General features: G+C 34.0%; 3 protein-coding genes across 6 annotated transcripts in view; 1 reads left to right on the top strand and 2 right to left on the bottom strand.

Moving 5' to 3' along the window:
• The window catches only part of LOC105212593 (gamma-secretase subunit pen-2), a 303679-nt gene that overhangs the window by 37666 nt on the left and 240778 nt on the right, over window positions 1-25235 (bottom strand). The window lies entirely within an intron of this gene.
• On the bottom strand, window positions 814-8436 carry LOC105212604 (homeobox protein 5). Its single transcript, XM_011184666.3, has one exon. It carries the CDS (start codon window positions 5311-5313, stop codon window positions 4024-4026), a length of 1290 nt encoding a protein of 429 aa, XP_011182968.2. The 5' UTR covers window positions 5314-8436; the 3' UTR covers window positions 814-4023.
• LOC114804049 (polyadenylate-binding protein 2-like) lies at window positions 8491-21333 on the top strand. Of its 3 annotated transcripts, none has more exons than XM_054233589.1 (3): window positions 8491-8833; window positions 19876-21071; window positions 21145-21333. In XM_054233589.1, the coding sequence occupies exons 2-3, from the start codon at window positions 20539-20541 to the stop codon at window positions 21185-21187; spliced, it is 576 nt and encodes a 191-aa protein (XP_054089564.1). In that variant the 5' UTR covers window positions 8491-8833; window positions 19876-20538; the 3' UTR covers window positions 21188-21333. The 3 variants fall into 3 exon arrangements, with proteins under 3 accessions (XP_054089564.1, XP_054089565.1, XP_028896233.2); XM_054233590.1 differs by lacking the exon at window positions 8491-8833 and having other exon boundaries at window positions 19594-20098; window positions 20158-21071; XM_029040400.2 differs by lacking the exon at window positions 8491-8833 and having other exon boundaries at window positions 19594-21071.

Here is a 25235-nt window from a genome sequence, read left to right as displayed (position 1 = left end):
GTATGTATGAACGGTTTGTTCGAAATTGATTCATTGAATTCTTGACTGAATAATGCATAATACTGAAACTGAAGTTCCTCTCGGTGTGTTTGTATTTTCCTATGAGCGCATTCTATATTATATGTTATACACACAACACACCTGTAAATTCAAATCTTACTCAAAACTATTAATTATAGCTAAATTAACCCTTTAGTGCAAAGTTAAAGTCGAAACGGTTTTTTATCATTTCAAAAGATTAAACTTTTTTTAATTGATACTGAAAGCCGAATATTTTGTACAGATCGATTGAGGCTGGAATTTTCAATTTGAGTCACTACTACTTTTGGGTTCAAAAATTTCACTAAGTGTGAGTAATGAATTCATTAGTGGGTGTTAAATGAAACCTGCGCATGAACTCACAACGACTATTTGAAGAAAGGTTCCTATCTTGCTGTTCTTTTTAAGAATAGACAACACTCGTTACACGATTTTTATTCTGAAACGATATCGATGCTCGTCTCCGAGAACGATTTTCTTAAAAGCTGAAAGTGAAGCTGCATTTCGGTGGACCTCTTATTATTTGAATGGCTGGTGGAAGTGTGTTGGAATTAAATCAGTTGTAGAGAGAATCTGTTCCCCAAATAATTTTTAGAAGTACTACCGGCATGACAGCCCTTCAACGGGTCTATTCCTAGCTATCGTTGAAACAGAGAGAATCCCTAAAGTCTCTTACGATCTCAGCGAAGTTAGTGAAGTGACAGCCTTGAGCCATAAGTGGCACTAGCATTATATTTCACCACAAATCTGCAATGGACTCCGGGACACAACGGGTCATTACCATGGATACCTACCATGACGTCCTAAACCCCTAATTGGCTTGTGGTATGGACACTCTAGGCACCTTGGTAGAACTCGAGGCCCATCTAAAACCTTTGCCGTACTTTGGGTCCGGCATCCGGTTAGAGTGTAACTCCACTCAGAGTAACCGAAGCTCAATAAGCTGACAAACGTTAACGGAATAGGGGTAGCATATGCCGACTATGGAAATTTGAAAGGAATGACAAGAGCGATAGAAGAAGATACTTTGTACGGATGCAAGGCTGTCTCGGAAGTTCACATATAAATCTTTTTGTAATATATAACTTAATGAAGACCACAGGATGGTTCAGAGTGGACATAATCTTGTGAGGGTATTCTAGTCTCGGTAATGTGCCACCCAAAGTCTAAATGCGCCGACAGAAAACCAATACTCCTAACCTAACCTACAACAAATATCAACCTTCGAGAATTAAAAAAATAATTTTTTTGGATAATTATCTGACTGTCTGCCGATTTTACTATGTTACGGAGGTCGGACTGTCGTGGGATTGTACCAGAAACGGTTTAAAACTGGTTTAGTCTTCGTTTCGCCATTATAAATACTCCCTCGATCATTCAAAAACAAAAAAAAAATCTGAAAACATATTTAGACACTACAGGGTTAATTCTGGGAGTGTTCGAAAGTACTGATTATTGCTTAGCATTTGTAGACGATGCACGCACATAAGTAGCATTTTTGCCAAATGCTCATCTTTCTAGCCAGACATTCATTCCATACATATGCATGTATGTACATATATACCGTAACATCTTGTCATTGGTAGGCAAGTATTTATTTCTACATATGTATGTGGGTATGTTTGGGTGCACTTATCATAACGCTTTGCAAAAATCGTTTTGCAGCAACGCTTTATGATTACTTTCAATTGCCTGTGATTGACCGCAATGCAATCGCTTGCAGTTGAAATTCATTTACACTAATTGGCATTTGCTTTCAAGCTACCCAATGGAAGTGCCAACGCAATGGAAGGAGCAGTTCAGAGATCTCCACATTCCTGGCATTTTACAAGAAAAACCACATATATATATGTACATATATGATATGTTTGTGACTGTAAAAATATGGGCGTGGCTTGTTATGAATTGACTTTCTTTATAGATTTTTATGAGTGAATGAGTGTAAAAGTGGTCATTGATAAGCAAAACTATAGTAGCCACATGCACACAAACATACCCACATACACATCCGCTTGAACAGATATTTAAGTTTTTTATGATTTTTCTATGAATTCATTTATTTGTTCATCAACTGGCAGAAACGACAAACATTACATTGCGGCCGTTTACGCATTCTTGGCCTTTGACGTCGATACCTTCGATGAGATAAGAGCATTTGCTTTGCAATGTGCACAGCACACACACACACTCGGTACACAACATTCATTGTTGTTGTTGTTGTTTTTGCATGATTTCCCATTTTTCTTCAACTAATACCCCCATTGTGTGCATTTTGTGTGCAAGTTATTGTTTGAATATCTATTCTTAGCCATTAACGTGTTTATTTTTAAATAATTGCTCGTGGCCTACGAGTATGTGTTGGTGATGTTAAAGGGTTGTTGTAGGCATAAATAGTATTGTTCTCTGGAAATACTAGCAGCCAATTGAACCAATTATTGTTGGTATTTTGTGATTTCGAAATTTCTGCTTGTTGGCACCCAATTAGTGGTCTTCGAATGAATACAATGAATAAGTGCTAGAAACAAGGTCTTAGATTTGTTAGGAATTGAAAATTTCAAACAAAAAACTTCGAAATCGAATTCAGCTAAGTATTCTGAGTTTTCAAAACCAATTTTTCCACCGTCTGACATCAATTTTTAATTCTCAACAGGCTTATAGAACACTGTTCGGCTACATATGCTTCTTCGAAACTTCAATACCAACTTTCATGAGACCTAGAACTATAAAGATCTACTTTAATGATGATATTTTGCTTTAGAACCGGAAAAGAACTTCGAAACCAACGACAATCTTAAGAAAGAAGAAAGAAATTAAGACACATGATTCTAAGAAGGAAGACGCTATATAGAAAGAAACTTTAAAGTTGAAAAACAGAACTTTTAAGATTCGTCTGAGGACAGTTAGATCAACTTTCCGATAAATAATTGGAAATAGATTGAGAAATTAAATTATACTTGAAGTAGACCTCAAAACCAAAAGAATCTATCAATATTTCCGTGTAACCCTGTCAGATAATCTTAATCATTTCGACTTACTTGGAAACCAAAGAATTTTTATTTTTTTCGTAAAAATAACTAAGTAATATTCGAAAAATTTTGATATACTGCGTTCCCACGAGCACAGGTCTCGCCGAAAATTCAAATAATGCAATGAAGATCATCAAGTTAGACAGTGACCTCTAAATTTGGGGGTGAAATCTCAACGATCTGGCAAAAATCTATATGTCCAACAAATTCATCTGAAGTATACCACAATGACACGACGTTAATGTCGAAGATATCAGTAGAATAGTAAAGAAAATGATAAGCTTGTTGAACTATAGAACTCATTGTCCTCAAACACCAAGTTTGGCAATTCTATTTAGGAACTTCCATTCACTTCACTTCAATTATCGACTTTTATTCTCGATAAAATGACAAAATTATACTCCAATCTGAAAAAAAAATTGTAAGATTTAATTAAGAGAGAAGGTCATTTTCTTCCGATCCTCAAAAGGCCAATTAGCACAGCGGCGAGATCCCTTCAGAGTTATGATTGGTAGCATTGAACCGCAACCTTTGTAAGACTTATCTAGAAAATGCATCCGTAGCCAGAAAATAGTAAGAAAAAGTCCAAGATATCCCTGATAAACCCACAAAGGCCGCTAGTAACAAACACATTTTTTTTCAAAATTTAAAAAATTTATAATTAATTTTATTTTGAATAAATTAAGTAACAATTTCCTTTTCTTCAATATAATAACTTAATAATGTTCAACCGATGTTAAGTACAATGGCAAATTACAATATTTGTTTTTTTTCTCACTTCAATTAAACACTAAAACTACCATACAACTAAATGTAGAATTACTAACATTATTTAAGAGTTAAAAAAATGTATTTAAATATTATTCATTTAGTAACAACTTCTGTCTTCACTGTTAGATCAATGTAAAAGTACTTATTTGGCACTGGTGAGAACGGCATTCCCCGACACCGAACGCTGTCAAATGGTGTGCTCTATGGAGCCCATTGACTTCTTGCGCTCGTTCACCTCGAAACGTTGCATAATTTTGGCGACAATACGTGATGGCGGTATATCCGGATTGCCGGTGAGACCACGATAGCCCAACACGCTGTGATCGGCAAGATTGCTGGCCAATTGCAGGCGACGTATGAAAGCCTCTGTATCGATGCCGCGCACCTGTGACGGCTTGAGAAAACGTTTCGGTATGCGTGAGAGTATATCCTCCGAACCGACCGGACCAAAACCCAAATTGATCAATATAGCCTCCGGATCGGGTTTGCGCGCCTCCAACAAACTATCCACACTCGAATAGCGACTCGAAGACTCCGAGTGTGTTGAATTATCACGCTTCAACATAGCGAAATGATGACGACGCAACGATGGACTAGCCGGACTGGCCGGCGTATCGGTGGTGTTGGTTGTGGTGGTGGTCGACGAGTCGAAGGACTCCTCGTGTTTGAGACGACGCTCGCGTATATGATGTTGATGCATTTGATGGTGATGATGATGATGATGTTGCTGGTGATGATGTTGGTAGGTGGTGATGGAGGCGGTGTTGGCAAAGCAGTTCGGCAAGGATGAAGGCTGTCCATCGAATGGTGTGCTCTGTTGTTGTTGCTGGAAGTGATTGAGACGCTTCTCCGCCAAAGTGGTGGCATGCAGCGCGTCAACAGAGAATGGGTCCATCAATGACACAGCGGGTTGTTGCTGTTGCTTCAACACCGCCTCCTCATCCTCTTCATCCTCCTCTTCCAGATCGGCGGCATAGGCAAAATCGGCATCGTCCAGTTCGGTGGGTTTTTGTCGTTGCAAACGCTTGCGTCGCGTCAAACGCTGTGTCTGACTGGTGGAACGCGTAGACTTCTCGCCGCAGTTCGCGTGCTCTGCACTTTGTGCGACTGGAGTTTGTTGTATTGAGCTGGCAATGTCAGGTGATTGCAGTGCTAATTGTGATTGTGAGTGATGCAGCTGCTCGTGCTGACGTTGTAAGCGCGTCTGGCGTAGTTCGCTCGTCTTGCGGTGATTAAATGTGTCTTGTGCGTCAGTTGTGTTGGCATAATTAGTGCTATTACTATTGCTATTGCTATTCTCATTCTCATTCTCATTCACATTATTAGTGTTATTGTTATTGTTATTGCTGTCACTGTTGTATAAATTGTTAGTCTCATTGTTTTCACAGCTGTTGTTGTTGTTGTTGTTATTGTTGTTGCTGTCGTAACACTGTGTTTCCTCATTACAACTAAACCAGGTGGTGAGTTGTGTCTCCATTTTGGCCGCTGTCACAAAGGATTTGATTTGATTGAACTCAATTTTTTTTCGTTTTTTTTTTTCGGAAATGCGTGTCGCTGTGCCTACTATGCTGCTGTGATTAACGGTTCAAATGTTTGAATTATTTGTTTTCGATTGCTTTCCTACTCGCTGTATTTGGCGGCGGCGTTAGCCGGTTGACCTTGCGCTGCAAAACCGGTTTGTGCGGTGCGGAGCTGATGCTTGTTGTTGTTGTGCTAGTGTTTTAGTTGTTGCGCAACTTAACTTTCAGTCAAACGCCTTTAAAGCGCACTTCGTTGACTGACTTACTGACTCGCCGACTAAGTGACTCTAGCTGCACTTGTTGTTGTTGTTGTTTTTGTTTTTTAGTTTTGTGCTAATTATTCGTTGTTTTTGCTATTGCACCAAGCGCCAATGCCGTTTGTTTACAGTTGCTCTGTGATTAGCGCGCGCTCAGTGTTCAAGTTCAATTTGTTATATTTTTTATTATTTTTTTTTGCATTTATTTTCACACTTATTTATTACGTTTAATCTGCTAGACGCTTTTGAAGCGTATTCTTTCGATTTTATTTATTTTTCCACAGCGGTATTAGTTGTTTGTTTGTTTACTTGTTCGCTGTTAAAACGCAATTAATGATTGTAAGCCAGCCTCGCTATCACTTTGGAAATTTTGCGAGCTTAAGCGAAAATATTTTTTTGTTTTTTGTTTTTTTTTTTGTTTTTTGCTTCTCGCCAATTAAAAAATATATTATGTGCGCTTATTTAACCTCACTTTTGTGTAATGCTATATGTTTTGACGCTGCTTATATCACAAAATTCGCTTTAATCACTAGTATTACAATTGTTGTTGTGTTTTACAATTATTATTGTTGTATAAAAAAAATTGTTGTTGTTGTTACTTATTAAAATTATTCTTATTGTTGTTGTTGCTTTGCAAAAAATACTGCCAACAGTTGCACGTCGCCACAACGTGCACCGGTCACGCTGACTTATTTTACCAACTGCTCAACTCTAAGCTTCTTCTAGCCACCGGTCTCGGTGTTAGCGCTTAAATCGCTCAGCAATTGCGTGCAAAGAGTTCCAGGTGTAGATCCAAATATGTTTGTAATCTGTAGTCGCAAACTTCTTATTCACGACTTGGTTGAATTTTTCACCTGCTTGTTGCTTCTCACCGCCGCTCACGCCCGCGCCTATTCTATTACTAAGCGTGTAATTGGCTCTTTAGCATTTTCACACTTGCCGCTACAGAACAGTTGCGCTGTGCACGGTTATATGTTTTTTTTTGCTTTTTGTTGTTGTTGTTTTTTATTATTAAATTATTTATATAATCTACTTTGTTGCTTTGTTGTTGTTGTGCATAGCTGCTTGCGTTTGTTGTATTTTTATTTAATTAGCGTTGCTTGCGCGTTTCGCTGTTGTTGTTGTTGTTGTAGCTGCTGTTGTATTGTACCTTTTAGTGTGCGGCAACCCTTTGCGTGCGCCTATCAGCAGGTGCTGTGCCTTGCAAATTGAGCGTTATCTCTCCGCGAATACGGTGGATTTGCTGTTGTTTTTGTTGTTGTATATCGCGTTTTTTATTAGATTTCGATATTTATTGGTTTTGCTGTTGTTGTAAATGTTTGTTGTTGTTGTAGAGTGTTGTTATTGTATTATGTTTGTTGTAAAAACATTGAGTTGAACAGTTTTTCTTTTTGTTGTTGTTTATTTCTTATTTTATATGTTTGTTGTTGTTGTTTATATTTTTAAATATTGTTGTACACTTTTGTTGTTGTTGTTGTTTGTTATAAATTTTGATTGTTGTTGTGGTAAAATGTTTGTTGTTGTTGTTGTATATTTTTGATATTGTTGTAAAATTTTCTTGTTGTTGTTGTTGTTGTTGTTATAAATTTTGATTGTTGTTGTGGTAAAATGTTTGCTGTTGTTGTTGTATATTTTTGATATTGTTGTAAAATTTTCTTGTTGTTGTTGTTGTTGTTATAAATTTTGATTGTTGTTGTGGTAAAATGTTTGCTGTTGTTGTTGTATATTTTTGATATTGTTGTAAAATGTTCTTGTTGTATACTTTTGTTGTTATTTTTGTTGTTATATTTTTTTGTCGTCTAGTTTTGTAATTTTCTGTTGTATTTTTTCTATGTGCTTTCGCTATTTATTGCTCTTGTGTTTGTTGTTGCTATTTTGCAACTATTGTTTTTGTTGTTTTTGCGCTCTAACGAATCTCAATAATTCACTTTATTTGCTTAATAATATTAATAACGAATTTCCATACACTTTTAGATACTTTCTTGCTTTTTGCTTTCGCCAACCGACTTCGTGGCTTCGCTGCTTTGCACTTTGTACTATTTATTTTATTTTATTTGGATTTTTCATGCACGACAATATACATATCTGTCTGTCTGTCTGTATGTATGTTAATGTGTGTATTTGTTATTAAATGTCATTGATTATTACTCGTCGTAATCAGGCAAAAATACAACCAAAAACAAAAACAAACACACACACACTCCAATTTAATTGCACTCCCCTTTCGCTATGAGCTTTCGCGTGGTTGGCTTTAGCAGTTGTCTTTATTGGAATTTAAATTTTATTGATTACGGTATATTTCAACACATTTCCGCAAACCCGAAACTGTACTATGCTATGGTTCTTAATCAATATGCGCGCTTATTATATTGCCTTTATTGACTTAATATTATTTTAATTATTTATTTATTGTCTCTGTTCTCTTTCTTTATTTCTTTGTTTTGTAGCTTCGTAGCGTTAGTTGTTGTTGCAATACAAATAAGAGCCGTTTTACGTTCACCGACTCGACTCAGCTTGGCGACGACGACGACGATGTGTTCAGCGTGTTCCAGTGTTTTCTTCTAAACGTCTACCAATGTACTGTTTATTGGCTGTGACCGCGACCGCAAAAGCGCATTGAAGTCGCAACGATGAGCGGCCGTCGTCGAGTCAACGAAGTCGAAGCTCTAGTCATATTTACATATTTAGCTGTAGTATGTCGCTCATGAGACGAGCGCACGATCGGCTGCCTGACTGGCCAGCGACCAAACCCAACCACTTTTTCTTGATCCAAATCGCTCCAGCTGTGAGCGCAGCTCAAGCGCCGTACTCAGCGCCAACATTGGCGCTCACGTGGTTATCATCAGTGCTTGTTTTTGTTGTTGTACTGTTTGCTCCACGCCGCCGCGTTCGGTAATCGAAAAAAGCTTTTGTAATTTGTTTTTGTTTTCATTTTAAAGTGTCTTACTCATAAAATTTGAAGTTTAAGTTCCAAAGGGCGCTTAATATGGCTTTGCTGTTGTTTGTACTGTTTGTTTTTGCTCTGTTTACAAGTGGCTTTTTGGCCTCAGTTGGTCTTCTCAGCCGCCGCCGCACTAATGTCAGTAACTAGTATTTCCAGTGTTTTAAGCCACTCTATTTTCAGTTCGTCGTCTTCGCTCTCCACGCTCGCTTCGGCAATTTGGCGATTTTTTCCCAACACTAGGGGAAAACCCTCACACCATGGGACGTTCCGCAACAAGTTTGTCGTTTTTTTGCTCATTTGTTATTTTTACTCTTATTTCTCATACCTTCATTCATATATATATATACATATATATATATATATATATATATCAGTATGTAATTCGAAGTTGTGTTTGCATGGGTTGGTTCGCTTGCCATTTTTGTACCGAATTCGATATGGGTCTTTGGGTTGGTTGACACTATCACTTATGCAAAGTCTCTTTGCTGTTTCATGTGTTTGTTGTTGTATTTATAAATACATATAGATATTTATATATGGGAAAATATGTGTAATCTGAACTGACTTTAATTTATTTGAAGACTTGAAGTTGAAGTTAGTGATGTATGATTGTAACTACGTTTGATCCCGAACTGGATCCCGTTCGCGATAAATTGTAATTTTTCGATCAATTTGTAATATATTTTTATACTTATCGAATTTAATTTGGGAGCATCTGGAAGTCATGGGTCCAAAACACAGTAAGGACAATACCTAAACACGTATAAATATTTTTTCTTATATCAGTCGTTTCTTATCGAGATTTTGATGTACGAAAACAACATAAGTCCTGTAATAAGTCATCCAATAATGTATCTAATGGGAACATAAGTCTAATTAACCGGTCTACCGTGAGCTCTTCTTCAATCTTTTGGAAATCTTAAAGATTGAAACGTACAATATGACTTACGAAGCCTAAGATCTTTATAAAACCGGGCATTATCTGCCGAGAATGATTCGTATAGTTACAGGGGTCCAATCTTAAAACTATTCAGTGAAATAAATCCTTTTCAAAATGGAAAATATCTGAATAGGAATGGTAGCTAAAAAGTTCTGATAAATACTAGAAGGATTAGTTAGTTTTTCTATGAAAATAGTCGTTAAAATCTGTGGGATTATATCAGAAAGCTGAGGTTTTGGACCAAATTTAGCCTTAAAACATGTTTTATCGGAATCCTAACGGTTTTTTTTACAACTTTCTAAGGCTTAACCCACACCGTATTAGTCAAGACGTATTTTCTTGTCTGATACGACAACAGCCCATAGCTTCATATGTGACAACCCACATCGGCTTAGAGCGAAATACGTTGTTATGTCTTATTAATCAATCGATAAAATCATCGATAAAACAAAATGTTTAGTTTGAGATCCTTTTAGAAACATGCATTTTTTCTATTAGATTCTATCGAATATTCATTACGGCAAAGAAAGGAAGATCATTTTGGTGTCTTACAGCTTTTTTAGTTAAAAAGGAGGTTACTTACCTCCCTACGTTCCATATAGTATATTTGAAAGATTTCCAAAATAAAAATACTATTCCATTCAATCTTCGTTGGAACAGCAACAATCTAAAATCGGTTCTTAAGACCTTATAAAAAAAAAACTATTTTGATAACTGTAGATTAGTCAGAGGTCAAATGTTATATGGCTGCAAAGTAAGTAGTTTTGCAACTAGTTCATTCTAAATTTACCTCAAAATCTTATACACAGGGCATAACAAACCGCAAAACTATGAATAAATATTTCACTTTACTTTGTTATAATGTTATCTATATGCTCACACACATATATTCAATTTCAAGCACAGTCTTAACTCGCATAAATTTTAACATTTTGAAGTCAAATCAAAAGCCACTCATAAACGCTAAACGTCATAATATCATAAAAACCACAATTTAATAACAATTAACGACAGATAACGGCAATTAATTATGACATGTGCGCTCGATAGGAGTGTGAACAAGTCTTAGAAGTACATGTATATAGCTCAAGTGCAAATTAAGTGGCAGCAACTAAATAGCGAAGATAAGATTAATAATTATTTTAACAAAGACTATTGGTTTCTGAAGTAAGGAAAAGATATAATCTTAAAGAAAAAAAGAAAATATTTGCTTGACGTTAAGATAAAGCACTGATTTTTGCTGCACAGTTTATTAGCCTTTTATTTTTGTTTTTCTGATAGAAAAGGGTAGATGAGGGTTTTGAGTAAGAATTCACTTTTTGGTGTATTTTAGAAAATTTTCCATTATTTTTTGTATGTATGTATTTGAAATTGCGTTTAGTCATACATTTATATCGTATATCTGTTGAAATGTCAGGTATTCATATATAGGGTGAGTCATCTTCACGTCTGTGGGTAGATATTGTTAAATTTGGAGATTTGATAACCGATTGACTAGGTTAGAAATGGTATGGAAACTTCAATGCATTAGAATTTTATTTTATAACTATTCAGATAACACGAGTTCCTAGAATCACTTTAGCGGTCCATAGATACCCTTGTTAGAAATTTCATTAAGTTAAGTGGCTGTTTCGATACTTGTTTTTCTTATTTACAGAATAATTTGGCTTTGTTACGCATTTTTCGAAAGTTCTAAACTGGACTATTCCTTAAAAATAGTCATTGAAATCGGAAGCAAAATTTGATGACTAACGAGGTCTCCGCACTGTCTGATAAAGTTAGTAAATGAAACTGAAGCATTTCGAGATCTATGACATATAATTAATAGGCGCTGTTTTGACTGAAGCATACCGGAAAACCATTAATAGGCTAAACAAAACTTTATAGTCGATGAAAATCATACATTACATATGTTGACTCTTAATTTCTGGCGGCAAATCTATGAAAAATCAATGAGGTTCTGACTGTTACTGGTTTTAAAAAGCCATTCAGTTTCGGAATAAATTCCCCATGTTTTTAAATGTTAAAATGTCAAAAACATTTACATTTACTGACCTCTGATCTGAGAGATTTTTTTTGTAAATTAAAGTGTAAATCAGGAATTCTGGGATCATTCACTGGTTTAATACAAACATTCGGGCCAAAAATATTGTTATAGGTTCCCGAAAGGACTGATAAAGTAAGCAAAAATACAGGAAGATGAGAATTTTGGTGTGACCAATAAATGAGGGGTTTCTAATTTACCTTGCATACAAAAAATATATTCCTAATAATACTTAATTGAATAAAAATATTTCATATAAATAACAAGTAAGGAAGGGCTAAGTTCGGGTGTAACCGAACATTTTATACTCTCGCAATTTATTTATTAGGTTAGAAGCACCGAGGTCGTCGTGTTCGATATATGGGGCCTTAAAAACCTATAGTCCGATTTCGGCGACTTTTAGAATGGGGCTGCCACACTATAAACATAGTATTTGTGTAAAGTTCTGCACCGACATCTTCACTAGTGCTTACTTTATATATTGTAATGTAAACGATTCAGATCGTCTTCAAAGTTCTGGTATATAGGAAGTAGGCGTGATTGTGAAGCGATTTTACCTATTTTCACAATTGGGTTGTAAGAAAACTGTTACAAACCAAGTTTCATTGAAATCGGTCGAGTAGTTCCTGAGATATGGTTTTTGACCCATAAGTGGGCGACGCCACGTCCGTTTTCCATTTTGTAAAAAAAACTGAGTGCAGCTTCCATCTGCCATTTCTTATGTGAAATTTGGTGTTTCTGACGTTTTTCGTTAGTGAGTTAACCCACTTTTAGTAATTTTCAATCTAACCTTTGTATGGGAGGTGGGCGTGGTTATTATCCGATTTCTTTCATTTTTGGACTGTATTAAGAAGTGGCTAAAAAAACGACTGCAGAAAGTTTGGTTTATTTAGCTCTATTAGTTTCCGAGATATGTACAAAAAACCTATTTGGGGGAGGGGCCACGCCCACCTCCCCAAAAAAATTACTTATTTTATTATTCCATATTTTTTATTTCCATAGCTTTATTTATGGCATAGTTATGGCACTTTATGTGTTTTCGGTTTTCGCCATTTTGTGGGCGTGGCAGTGGTCCGATTTTCGAAAGCAACCTTTCTATAGTGCCAAGAAATAAGTGTGCAAAGTTTCATCAAGATATCTTAATTTTTACTCAATTTACAGCTTGCACAGACGGACGGACGGACGGACGGACAGACAGACATTCGGATTTGAACTCCACTCTTCACCCTGATCACTTTGGTATATATAACCCTATATCTAACTCGTTTAGTTTTGAGTGTTACAAACAGCCGTTATGTGAACAAAACTATAATACTCTCTAGCAACTTTGCCTATTATTTTTCAACAATTTCATACCAACATAAAAGTTTGGCACACCCTGTATAACATGTATGAATATATGGCTTTGTAAATACCACGAATTGCGTGATTGACGCTTGACACCTCACGATTTCAATCGAAAAATATGCTATTATATTAAAAAAAATCAAATTTATTAAAACACACGGAAAATAGTTCAATCGACACCACAGTTCTATTTACTTTATATATTTATGTATATACATATGTATGTAGATATGTACACTCATTTATCTCCGCTTCACTGCATGCACAAGCGTTCACTTGCCACACGCAGCTTGCCAAAAGTGAAGGTTGCATTAAATAAATTGTGAAAATTTTAATTATATCATTTTATAGCGGAAAAAACAACCATAACAACAACAATAATAATTACAACAACTAAACTATGCGATTGCAACATGCGATTCTATAAATTGTAAAATACTAACGTTAATAACGCATTGCTTGTGCGAATGAAATGTGTCTTTCACTAATTGAGCGCTATAAAAATGTATATACAGTAATTTAAGTGCCCGTATATAGCTCTTTATAAGGCATAATGATGCTAAAAATCGCCAATCGATTGGCGTTGTTGCATTTAATTGGTTTTCATGACTTAAATATTTATGCGTGCAGCAATTGTAATTTGAGCGCTTGCAATAATAAATACAGTTAATTAATACACTTTTCACTTTTCAAACCATCACTATGAAATATATTGGCATAAATGTATGTATGTGGACTTATTATTGTTTATAGGCCTAAATGTTCACTCAACAGTCAGTGAAAATGCGGAAATTATTTGTTTGGCCTTCTCTCTCCCGCTTTTTTGTTTGTTTGCTTTGCGAAAATTTGCGGATTGGAATTTTTTTCACTTTTACTTTGATTTAATAAACTTGTTGGTGGTTTTAAACAATTTACTACCATCAGCGATGTTGTGTTTAAACAACTAACAGTGATTGCAAAAAAACTGAACCATTTAATGAGTATTTTGGCCTTCACCTACTTTAAATTTTGTAAATTTCGCTGAATGAGCAAAAAAAAATCAAAAAAATAGTTGGAAATCGATTGATAACTAGGAACTCAATAAGATATTTATAAGCCTTCGGAAAGTTCACTATCACTTTGTAATTCCAATTAAAGGCTTAGGCCTATCTAGGGTTTTCGAAAAATGGAGTATCTTTATACTTAAAATACTCTTCATGGTCTTAGAAACAAAATTTGTTCCGTTTTCTATACTCCCAGAATAAATTGTCAAAATTAGTCATAGTTTGAGGGTTATACACTGATCTAACTCATTAAGTCTTTTTGGTTTCGGTTTACTTTTTTATAAAGTTATTTTTCAATATGTCAGAATGGTTGACATCTATATCAGATTTTCAATTAATTACTCGACCATTACATTTACACTTTTCGACTCAAATTGATAAGTTATTTCGAAGAAGGTTAATAAAGGATTGTTATTTAAGTCGGAAAAACTTTAAATTGAAAAAATCATTTAAATAATAACTCAGTAATTTTCCTCAGTGTATGGGAGATATATGTCAGCGAACTTGTTGAAAACTACTTTGTTTTGTTTTTCATTGCCATGATATTTTTTTGTAAATATCCTTATATGAACATATGCTGAAAAGAATTCGATACTTACTTAAAACAGATGACACTGTAATATATCGATCGATTTTCATTTCAAATACTTATATTATTTGATATTTAGTATGGGCGGTACTATTCATCTAGCAGCAAACATATTTGTGTTTCGTAAGTAGTATATTGTGAAATGTGCGTATCTCTTCATTGGATTGGAGACACTGTTAAACTAAATATCATGAGAGCCAAACTGACCGTATTCGACCGCAACTCAAGCATGCACTAAGTTACGACTTCTTTTATAGTGTTCTCCATAGCATTCATAGAGATCAACTCGTTTCGGACATTTTTTTGACATTTAATTTAAGGGGCTATACCAGTGATTTTTTTTAAGAAAGTGCTCGATCGATGTTTCGAAGTTTTTTGAACGTAATAAAATATATTTTCAGCTATATTTTAAGATTTTTTTTTTTTTTACAAAAATATCGAAAAATAACGGAGTTATATGCTGTCTAGGGAGGTACTAAAAGAATTTCCCTAACTGCTGACATGATTCCGGCCAAAAGAGTATCTGAAACAGAGAAATTCTAAAATTTGAAAAATATCAAAAATTAACAAAATGCAGTATTTAAAACAAAAATGTCGTTTTTTTTTTAAAATGGTCGTTTTTTAAATGCCAAAATTGACAATTTTTGACAAATCAAAAAGATCGTAGGCCATTGTATGGTAATGGTATTTCTCGATGAATTATGATGTCAGCAATTTTGAGAAAAGTCGTTTCGAGAGCGGTCGCTCTTTAAAACGCTGCCATTCAAAAACTATTCAAGATACGACCTTACCGATTTCACAGGATATTTTTGAAAGTATAAACTATAGAATAAGCAAACAATAAAAAAAATCGAAATGCTTCCAATTCAGCATCTTTGAAAATCTTCTCCCTTCCACCAACATGCCGGTCTTCGACTTCATAACCACCATTCTTAAAACGTTGAAACCATTCGCGACATGTTCTTTCACTTAGAACAGCCTCACCGTACGTATCCGAAAGCATTAAAAAAGAAAAGCAAAATTTCCCGCAAATGTCGAGAATTTGGCTCAAAAAGTGACATTTCAGTTGAGAATAAGTTTGGGACGCAAACTAGGGCTCTTAAAATTATTCGATTAACCTGAAAACCGATTATTCGAATATCCGGTTTTTAACCGCTCGTACGAATATTAACCGGTTAGTATTATTCGATTAGTCGCAATGTTACGACTATTCGAATAGTCGTTCTACTGCGGTTATTCGAAGAGTTATACTGTCACTATTCGAATAAATGAAAATTGTTTGAAATACAAGCAACCTTTGATTTTTGTTTGTTTTTACTTGTGAAAATGTCAATTGTGCGGATTTTTCCTGTGTTTCACATTTTTCAATAAAAATAGAAATTTAATGAACTTACACTATTCGAATAGTCGACGACGAACGGTTAACCGGATAGTCGGAAATGAGCGGTTAATCGAATAGTCGATGACTGACGACTATCCGAATAGGGCAAACCACATATTATTTTTCGAATAATGCCCTATTCGGTTAATTCGGTTAGTCGATTAGTCGAATACCAAGAGCTCTAATGCAAACAGATCTCTACAAATATTTTGTAGAGGTTAATGTTGATACAAATGTCCAAATTCGATATAAAACGATTTAATCGACCAGTGCTTGACCCTAGAGACGGAAACAAAGTAGACCAATAGAAGCGTAGACGACTTCAAAATAAGATGAAAATACTTCCGGATAAATAATCTTCGAATTTGTGAACTTCTTGGACAGAGTAATAATTTAAAAAATATATAATGTGAGTTCAATAAACTGGGACTGGGTTGATATAGTCCTTTGTTCAGAAAACTCTTTAAACAATATACTTTCTTTTATATTGCTAACAATGCAATAACAATGTGTCATGATTATATTATACATCAGATGAGGTTCAGCCAAACAATTAGAAGTACGTGTTGGTTATGATTACAAACACGCAGATATAAACAAATATATATAGAATAATACAATGTAATATAACCGTGGAAAAACTTAAAACATTGTCACAAAAAACTGCATTGCATGCCACACTACTATTACCAACAATAATAGCAGAAAAAGCGATTGAAAGAAATGCAATAAAATTCAAGTGAAAAATATGAAAATCACAGATTATTTTGTTGACGAACAAATAAATGAAAGCCTATAATTAACCATACGTGTAGAATGAAAGTTTTCGTAAACAAATAAATTTGTTAATAGTTGCTAATTAATACATATATATGCATATATATTTATATACATATGTATGTAAACATAATAATTAAAGGCACTGTGATACAATTGAATGAGGAGGCGTGTCTGTACAACTTGTAATAAGTTGCATAAGAACATAAATATATGTAAATCCATGTATAAAGCCACTAATAGAACAAAGCAAATCAAACAACATCAAAAATATTATTCAATAAATATCAAAAGAATTCATTCACATTCGTAAACGCTTGGCACAACATTACGTATACGTAATGTGCACGCGAGCGCACCATTTGAACGATATTTGAATTGTCTCGACGATTAATTAACGATATATGACAATATTATTGCTTAACTGCATGCTCATGCGCATATAAATGTGAATTCGCCACAATTCTCGTGCAATTAAATTGCATTCCATTGTATATGGGTATGGAACACGAGATTTTGATTTGCGAGAGAGCTAATGGTCAAACTAATGAGTGAGTGAGTAAAAATAAACAACAAAAACCATGCACACACACTAACATTTTAAATGTGTATGAGTAATAACTGTTGTTCATTAGAGGAGATGGGTAGCTTTTATCTATTATGCGATTTTATTGGTAGCAATTTCTCGCATGCGATATTTTTTTTAAGAATCTTCTATACATAGAATTAAGGAATCTTGTTTAACAAATGATAAGGATTTTAAAAGATTTTTTTCTCGATTTTTAAAAAGAAAAACAACAACAACAAATGAAAACAAGTAAGGAAGGGCTAAGATCGGGTGTAACCGAACATTTTATACTCTCGCAATTTATTTATTTAATTTTATTTATATTATATAATACACAAATTGACCACATATATAATGTATAAAGTCCATTGAAAGTTGGAAACCATAATATTAGGCTAGAAGCGAGGTCCTCGTGTTCGATATATGGGGCCTTAAAAACCTATTGTACGATTTTGGCGATTTTTAGAATGGGGCTGCCACACTATAAACATAGTATTTGTGCAAAGTTCTGCACCGATATTTTCTCTAGTGCTTACTTTATATATTGTAAAGTAAACGATTCAGATCGTCTTCAAAGTTCTGGTATATAGGAAGTAGGCGTGATTGTGAAGCGATTTTACCTATTTTCACAACATATCATTGGGATGTAAGGAAACTATTACAAACCAAGTTTCATTGAAATCGGTCGAGTAGTTCCTGAGATATGGTTTTTGACCCATAAGTGGGCGACGCTTTCTTTCATTTTTGGACTGTATTAAGAAGTGGCTAAAAAAACAACTGCAGAAAGTTTGGTTTATATAGCTCTATTGGTTTCCGAGACATGTACAAAAAACCAATTTGGGGGCGGAACCACGCCCATCTCCTCAAAAAAAAAATTACATCCAAATATGCTCCTTCATAGTGCGATCCTTCATACCAAATTATATTTCCATAGCTTTATTTATGGCTTAGTTATGGCACTTTATGTGTTTTCGGTTTTCTCCATTTTATGGGCGTGGTAGTGGTCCGATTTTACGAAAGCCACTTTCCTATGGTGCCAAGAAATAAGTGTGTCAAGTTTCATCAAGATATCTTAATTTTCACTCAAGTTACAGCTTGCACAGACGGACGGACGGACGGACAGACAGACATTCGGATTTGAATCCCACTCTTCACCCTGATCACTTTGGTATATACAACCCTATATGTAACTCGTTTAGTTTTGGGTGTTACAAACAACCGTTATGTGAACAAAACTATAATACTCTCTATAGTATAAATATAAATTAATATAAAGTAAATTGATAATTATGTTGCGCAGAGATCTCTTACTGCAAATTAAAGATATTTAATTATTTGATGTTTAATTAATAATAGATCCTTTGAGCTTTGAGAAAAGCTTATTTGATCATTAAAAAACTCCCCTATAATACTCAGTATTAGTTTATTTAACTCTCCCCTATGAAACATGGACTTATCGCTCTCAGTATTAGATAGGATACAACATTTTCGAAACTTTTTTAGAGAATTTCAAGGCGACAGTATTCTGAAAGAGACTAATATGGCAGTAAAGGCTTCAATTCTTAGATTATTCAGATCGTCGCGCTCGATCTTCGTGCTAAAGGGAAATATATTAAAAAACAAACATTTTCAGCCTGAGAAAAATAGATAAATGAAATTACCGACAATTCGGATAGCTGAAAAATGGTATGCTGAAGAAGTTCTATGCTAAGCCGTATATAACAACTAGAGTCGAATCAGTGATTTCCACTTCGATCCCGATCTTAATATAGCATTAGACTATTTACAGGTTTACTAAAAATATGAATATTGAGTTTTGAATATCCCCTCTCTAAATCTATTTCATAAGAAAAATTTCATGAAAAATGAAAAATCCGAAGAATATCTTCGTGCTTTAAATATAAAAAACGACATCTCAACTTTGTGCCACAACTTTTTACAACTCATCCAAGTCAATTGCTTTCATCAACGCTTGTTGCCACGTGAAATGGAAAATAATTCCACTTTCTTTAAATTAATGCAAATAAATTGCACGAATTCAGGTGAGCAGAACGTTGAAAACATGTTCTGTGTTTGCAAACTTACCTGTCTGAATAAAAGATGAAATGAACGTTGGATTGATATGCAAGAATCGGAGAGGAAGTAGCGTTCGATATTCGTGAACCGATCGTAATTTGAATTGCACGTTGATTTGGCAAATATATTCTGAAATAAACCGAATAAAAATTAATATTAATACTGTGGGAACGAAATGAAATATTGCAAAATATAATTTTATAATAAAATTATAAGTTATAAGTAATGTTAGTTTGGAAAATATAGAAAAATGTTGAATTTTTACGCCTGGTTTGATTGCACTTTCGTTTTTAAAAAGATCTTTGGTTTCTATGATTCTGTGGATAACGTTTCATTTTTTGTTTAATTTTCAGAGTGAGTTCTTCTAACATATTCCTCACGATCCCAACTACTTTTTGGGCGTTTCATCGCAAATTCACATTTTCTTTAAATATTAGGAATTGGTGAAGATTACAAATCTGTACCACCTCGATTCATTCATATCAGTGTATTCAACTGAAAATTAATTGTGATATTGACTACTTTTATTATATATGGGTTGATCCATTAACAGCGGATTCGCACTGGTACTCTTGACGAAGAGCTCATCAAGTGATGTTGAAAGTCTTGCAGGCTATCAATCATGATCTACAGAGATTCAATCATTGGAGCTAATGGTCACTCTATGAACGGAGAGAGCAACTGAGAGGCAGGTGGTGCAACAGATTTCCGAAACGAAGTACCTACATGCATTTTTTACTTCAGATACTAAATAAAAATCAAGATCTAGGTCACAGGTACCTAAATTAATCAAGAATAAAATGGCTTTGTAAAACAGCGCGATTTAAATTAACAGATTTCTTAGAAAACGACCTTTGAAACAATACCCGTAGTTTCGACTAACGTCGATAACCTTTTCTTCTTTATATGAAGAACAAAGGAAATCATTGAGTACCTGTAAAATAACGAAAAGTGTTTAAGCAAATGTTTGGATTTTGGTTTAATAGCTGCAATTTTGAAAAAGGTTACGTATTTCGGAAGATTGACAAAAAGGTTGAAATGTCATCTACCTGAGTAATATACTATAAGGGCAGTTAAAATTCTGACATTAAACACATTCTGTTTTTGAAGAGTGCAGTGCAGTTGAGTCTTGCAGCAGTTCCTTGACTCACATCTAAGAAGAAATCTATATTTTTCAAAAATATTTTATATTTATTCACAAATTAAAAAAAAAAAAATGGAAGCCAATACACCAATCGATTCCGAGCTAGAAGCAATCAAAGCGCGTGTCAAGGAAATGGAGGAGGAAGCCGAAAAGATCAGTGAAATGCAAATCGAGGTGGACAAACAAATGGCTGCCTCTGCAACAGGTTCTGCCACGGCGACATTGTCTTTAGAAGAGAAGCAAGAAATCGATACACGTTCAGTGTACGTGGGCAATGTGGACTATGGCGCTTCCGCCGAGGAGTTGGAATCACATTTTCATGGTTGTGGTGCCATAAATCGTGTGACTATCTTGTGCAATAAAGCTGATGGCCATCCCAAAGGCTTCGCTTACATTGAATTTGGTGCAAAGGAATCTGTTGAGACTGCACTGTCAATGAACGATACACTTTTCAGAGGTCGTCAAATTAAGGTTATGTTGAAACGCACAAATATACCAAGATTGTCTACGACAAATCGTTTTCCACGTGGCGGTTTTCGTGGGCGTGGAGGGCGTATATCACGCGGCTATAGTCAGGGATCATCCCGCGGTTCACGTCGTCCAATGTAAGTATATGGTTTAAAATCTGTTTCTCTCACGGAATGTTTTATGAAATACTAAACTTTGCTTTCGTTACAGGAATGGTTATAGAGGACGTGGAAGTTTCCATGGACCATACTAATTAATAACGGCACAACAAAGAATGGCTGGTTGTAAAATCAAGAAATTAACACAAGGAAATTAAGAATATAATCGTAAAAAATATTATACGATTTAGTTCCAGATAAAAAAATAAAACGATAAAAAAAATTTGAATGTCTTTTTACTTGAAGATCACTGTGACAGTGTTGGCAAACTTCGTTTCACAAAATGTGATGACTATATCAGGTTCAGGTTCGAAAATATTAAATTGAAGTTATGAATAGACAACCTCTGGTTGAAAGTATAGCGGGTACATTTTAAGATTTCTATACTGAGTTTTACCTGTCAAAACACATTAGATAGAAGCTGCATAGTTTTCTCTGGACCTTATACACTGTGAGCTGAAGATTTGTAGGTTTCAAGAGCCACAAAATTGTTCTATTTTTTGAGGACATAGGTTTTGTATAATCTTTGGTTTAAGCAAGACGGTGCGATTAATCTTTCAATGAACGAAGAAACTTTTGACAATTTCAGTGGGGGTCTCTGAAGATATGTTTTTACACCTGGAGTTCGACAAGAAAAAATTAAAATTGTATAATACAGTTTGATGGGTTCTGCGGAAGATATTTGTCACAAGCTTCCTTATAGAACAAATAGAATTGCAAAAATATTAAAGAATACAAAGCCATTACTGATAGATGATTAAGATACACCATAGTAGTTTTACTCGGAATAAAGTAGTAGTTGAAAGTACATTTCGAAAAGCTTCTGTAAATAAATAATGCCTGGATTTTGAGATCTATATCTAAGTTTTTCGAATAAGGGAGTTCCTTTATGACATAAATTCGAAACATTTACATCGAAAGGCATTTGTAACCTGTGTTTTAAGGGTTTTGAGTCCTAAGAAGTCTGTCCCAGCTAAGAACCTCGAATCTCAGTATGAATCTGAGTAGTCTAAAAAATCTAAAATAGTTAATTCTGACAATGAATTTGCTCAAAATTATTAAATAAAAATTAAATTAAATAATAAAATATTACTTAGGTATAAAAAACGGTTAAAAATTCCACTACCATTCGTGTAAAAACATGCCATTGCTTAAGGAATTGAAATTTATCATGTGTGTAGTTGTACTTAAATATTCATGATAGAATTTGCTCGACTGTCTACTTTGAAGTGTAGCAATTGGTTTAGCAATTAGGTTTTTATTATTATATCTAATAATTACATATGTACATATGTACATTGACGTCATAACCGTAATTAGTTCAGGCAAATCATGGCACTTTGATTTTTTTTTACATTTTTTGCTCATTTTTATATTGGGAATTCACAAGTGAGGCAAATTAGTTATGATTGTTAAAAAAAAGTTATATGATTATCAATATATGTATGTATAACGAACGTAATAATATTCAGTGGCAGAAATAACAACAGCAACAACAAAACAATTTTACGCTTAATTTCCAGACAAATTTCATTGTATTTTCACACCGTAAACAAATACAATTATTTTAGGCGTTAATTGATGCAGTTGGCAACGTCAATAGTGGGAAATATTTAATTACTTGTAATTAATAAAATATTTTAAATAGAGATAAAGTCGAGGTAAAACAATGGACAACATTTCCATAATTTAATTGATATTATTTTTTATTTTAAAGGCAATGGAGTGACAAGGCTATATATTTAATATAGAGAGATACAAATTTGAACATATTTTAAAATAAATCAACAACTAACAGTAAATTGTTCAAAATTATTTCATTAAAAGTTGACAAGTGATTCATTGATTTATAGCTTAATATTATATATATATATGTCGAGGGTGTTCCATACATATTTACTTAAATATATATATGCATTTCCGTTCGAGATTATTTTTAGCAATTTCGTATCGTCTCATTTCATTATGGCAAAGAGATCACAAGTGCAACCGGAAGATGTCAACATATGTAAAAATATGCCGAAATGTGAAGAGACAACAGTGAATGAAATTTGTGACAACATCACAAGAACAATTGAGATTGCAGACACTTCGGTACTGCCTAAAAAATAGCTAATATTGTCTGAATGAATAACTGTAAATTTACTTAATGATATATGTATGTATATAGATCATTCAGATATATTCAAAGCTTGGTATACGCCTTATAGGAAAATCGAATGATAAAATTGATGTTTAAATAATATACATAGAAACAGTTGAGAAGAGTTAAATTTCTGCGCAAGCGATCATTCTTGTAATCAAATTTGTAATTGAACTTTTGAGAGATCGCAACGAATTTCTCTATATAAAGCTATAGTTGAACTTATCTCTGAAATATTTTAGTCAATTTCGAGAATACAATTTTTTATCTATTTCTAGATCTACCCGTATATGACATTTTTGTTAATCATAAATCTTGAGGATCATAAACCGTTATAGTGGAAAGGTTTAGAAGAAAATCTTATGGTAGGTTTTAAGCTTAGAAGGAAAGACAACTTTAACAATTTAAAACTCAGAATAGCTAAAATTCAGAAACAATGTAGTCGATTAGCGATCTTTACAAAAGCCGAATCGAGAATCGCAACTAATATTTGTTTTAAATCTGACCAGGTTCATGTTATTATAAAGGCAACACAAAACTGTAGATAACCTTAACAACTTTTAGCTAATATGAGATTTTCTTTCGGAACATTTGTGATTATATAGCAAATAAGGTGACTTAAGCTTAGCTTCATTAATGTTTGAAAGTCTTCTGAGTTGTGTAGGGTATTCTCAAATTTAAAGAACTTAACCTATTGCGTAACGTGAACCAGACTTGATCTCTACCTAGATCGCTTAAAATCATAAGACCGTTTAGCTAATATGAGATTTTCTCTCGGAACATTTACGATATGTAAGATGCTTTAAGTTTAGCTTCATCAATATTTAAAAGTCTTCTGAGTTGTGTAGAGTATTCTCCAATTTAAAGAACTTAACTTGTGAGGTTACGTGAACCAAATTTGATCTCTATCTACATCGGTCAAAATAAGACTAGACTAATGTATTGTACGCCCTGATCCAATAATATTGTTTGAGAATCAAAAACTATGGTCTAGGAATAATTAGAGATTGACAATGTATGCGAAAACAATAAATGACCAATTGTTCGATATCTAAAACACATTTAAATATTTCATAGTTATCTATACCCTAACCAAAATGGTTTTATTGGTTCTGATATAACGAGACCTACGAGCATAAAGGGAGGATAATTTCATCATTCGTAATTTTTCCCCCACTTTAGGCAAATCTCTTAATATTATTCGAAGAAAGAAGAAGATTTTTTTTAATTCTTAGGCTTTCAAAAAAAAATTCGGGAATACCCAATGTAGGATCTACAAATAGGACGTGTCAACATAAACGTACATAATTTTTTGGACTTTAAACTAGAAACTGAATCTAAAATTGAGATCATTTTCCATTTGGGTGCCAAAATGTTGGTTTCTATGTATCTAAAAGTTTACTGAACTAATTTAGAAAAAAAAACTAATGTCATTGTACCGAGTGAACTAAAATTGGCGTATTTTTTATGTTTTTACAAGGGGAGTTTGATAAATAACAATTAGAAATAGCTAAAAATTAAGGCACATATACTTGTAAAAAAGCATATAAGATATGTTGAAATCTACTCAGTAGAGAATGATATATTGTTAATACATCTGTGGTGTGATCTTAAATGTTCGATGTATTAAAGAACTTAAGGACTTCGGATTTGAAACATTTCAATTGAAATTCATACAATAATTTATATGCGATCTGATGATCCTTGATCTTGTTGTTTACCAATATCTAGCTATATTTCACACAGGTTGGTGAATTTAGAAGGTATCGAGTAAAGGAGAGGACAATGGGTCATCCAATAGACTTCTCCGGAGGAAAGTGAGCAAAATGAAAATATGAATACATATATTATATCGTAATATCGATTCTAGATTTTCATTCCGCGCTCTGGAGCAAATTCACCAAAGTGATCCAATCCAATATATATCCAAGAGATTTTAATATTGTTAAAAATGTAACTATATGATTTCCAGTGAGAGCATATTTACGTATCAGATTCCA

This window comes from Zeugodacus cucurbitae, chromosome 6 (assembly GCF_028554725.1).
Source record: "Zeugodacus cucurbitae isolate PBARC_wt_2022May chromosome 6, idZeuCucr1.2, whole genome shotgun sequence".
Lineage (NCBI taxonomy): Eukaryota > Metazoa > Arthropoda > Insecta > Diptera > Tephritidae > Zeugodacus > Zeugodacus cucurbitae.
The sequence above is the reverse complement of the archived record's forward strand: the minus strand, read 5'-3'. Positions and strand labels throughout refer to the sequence as shown.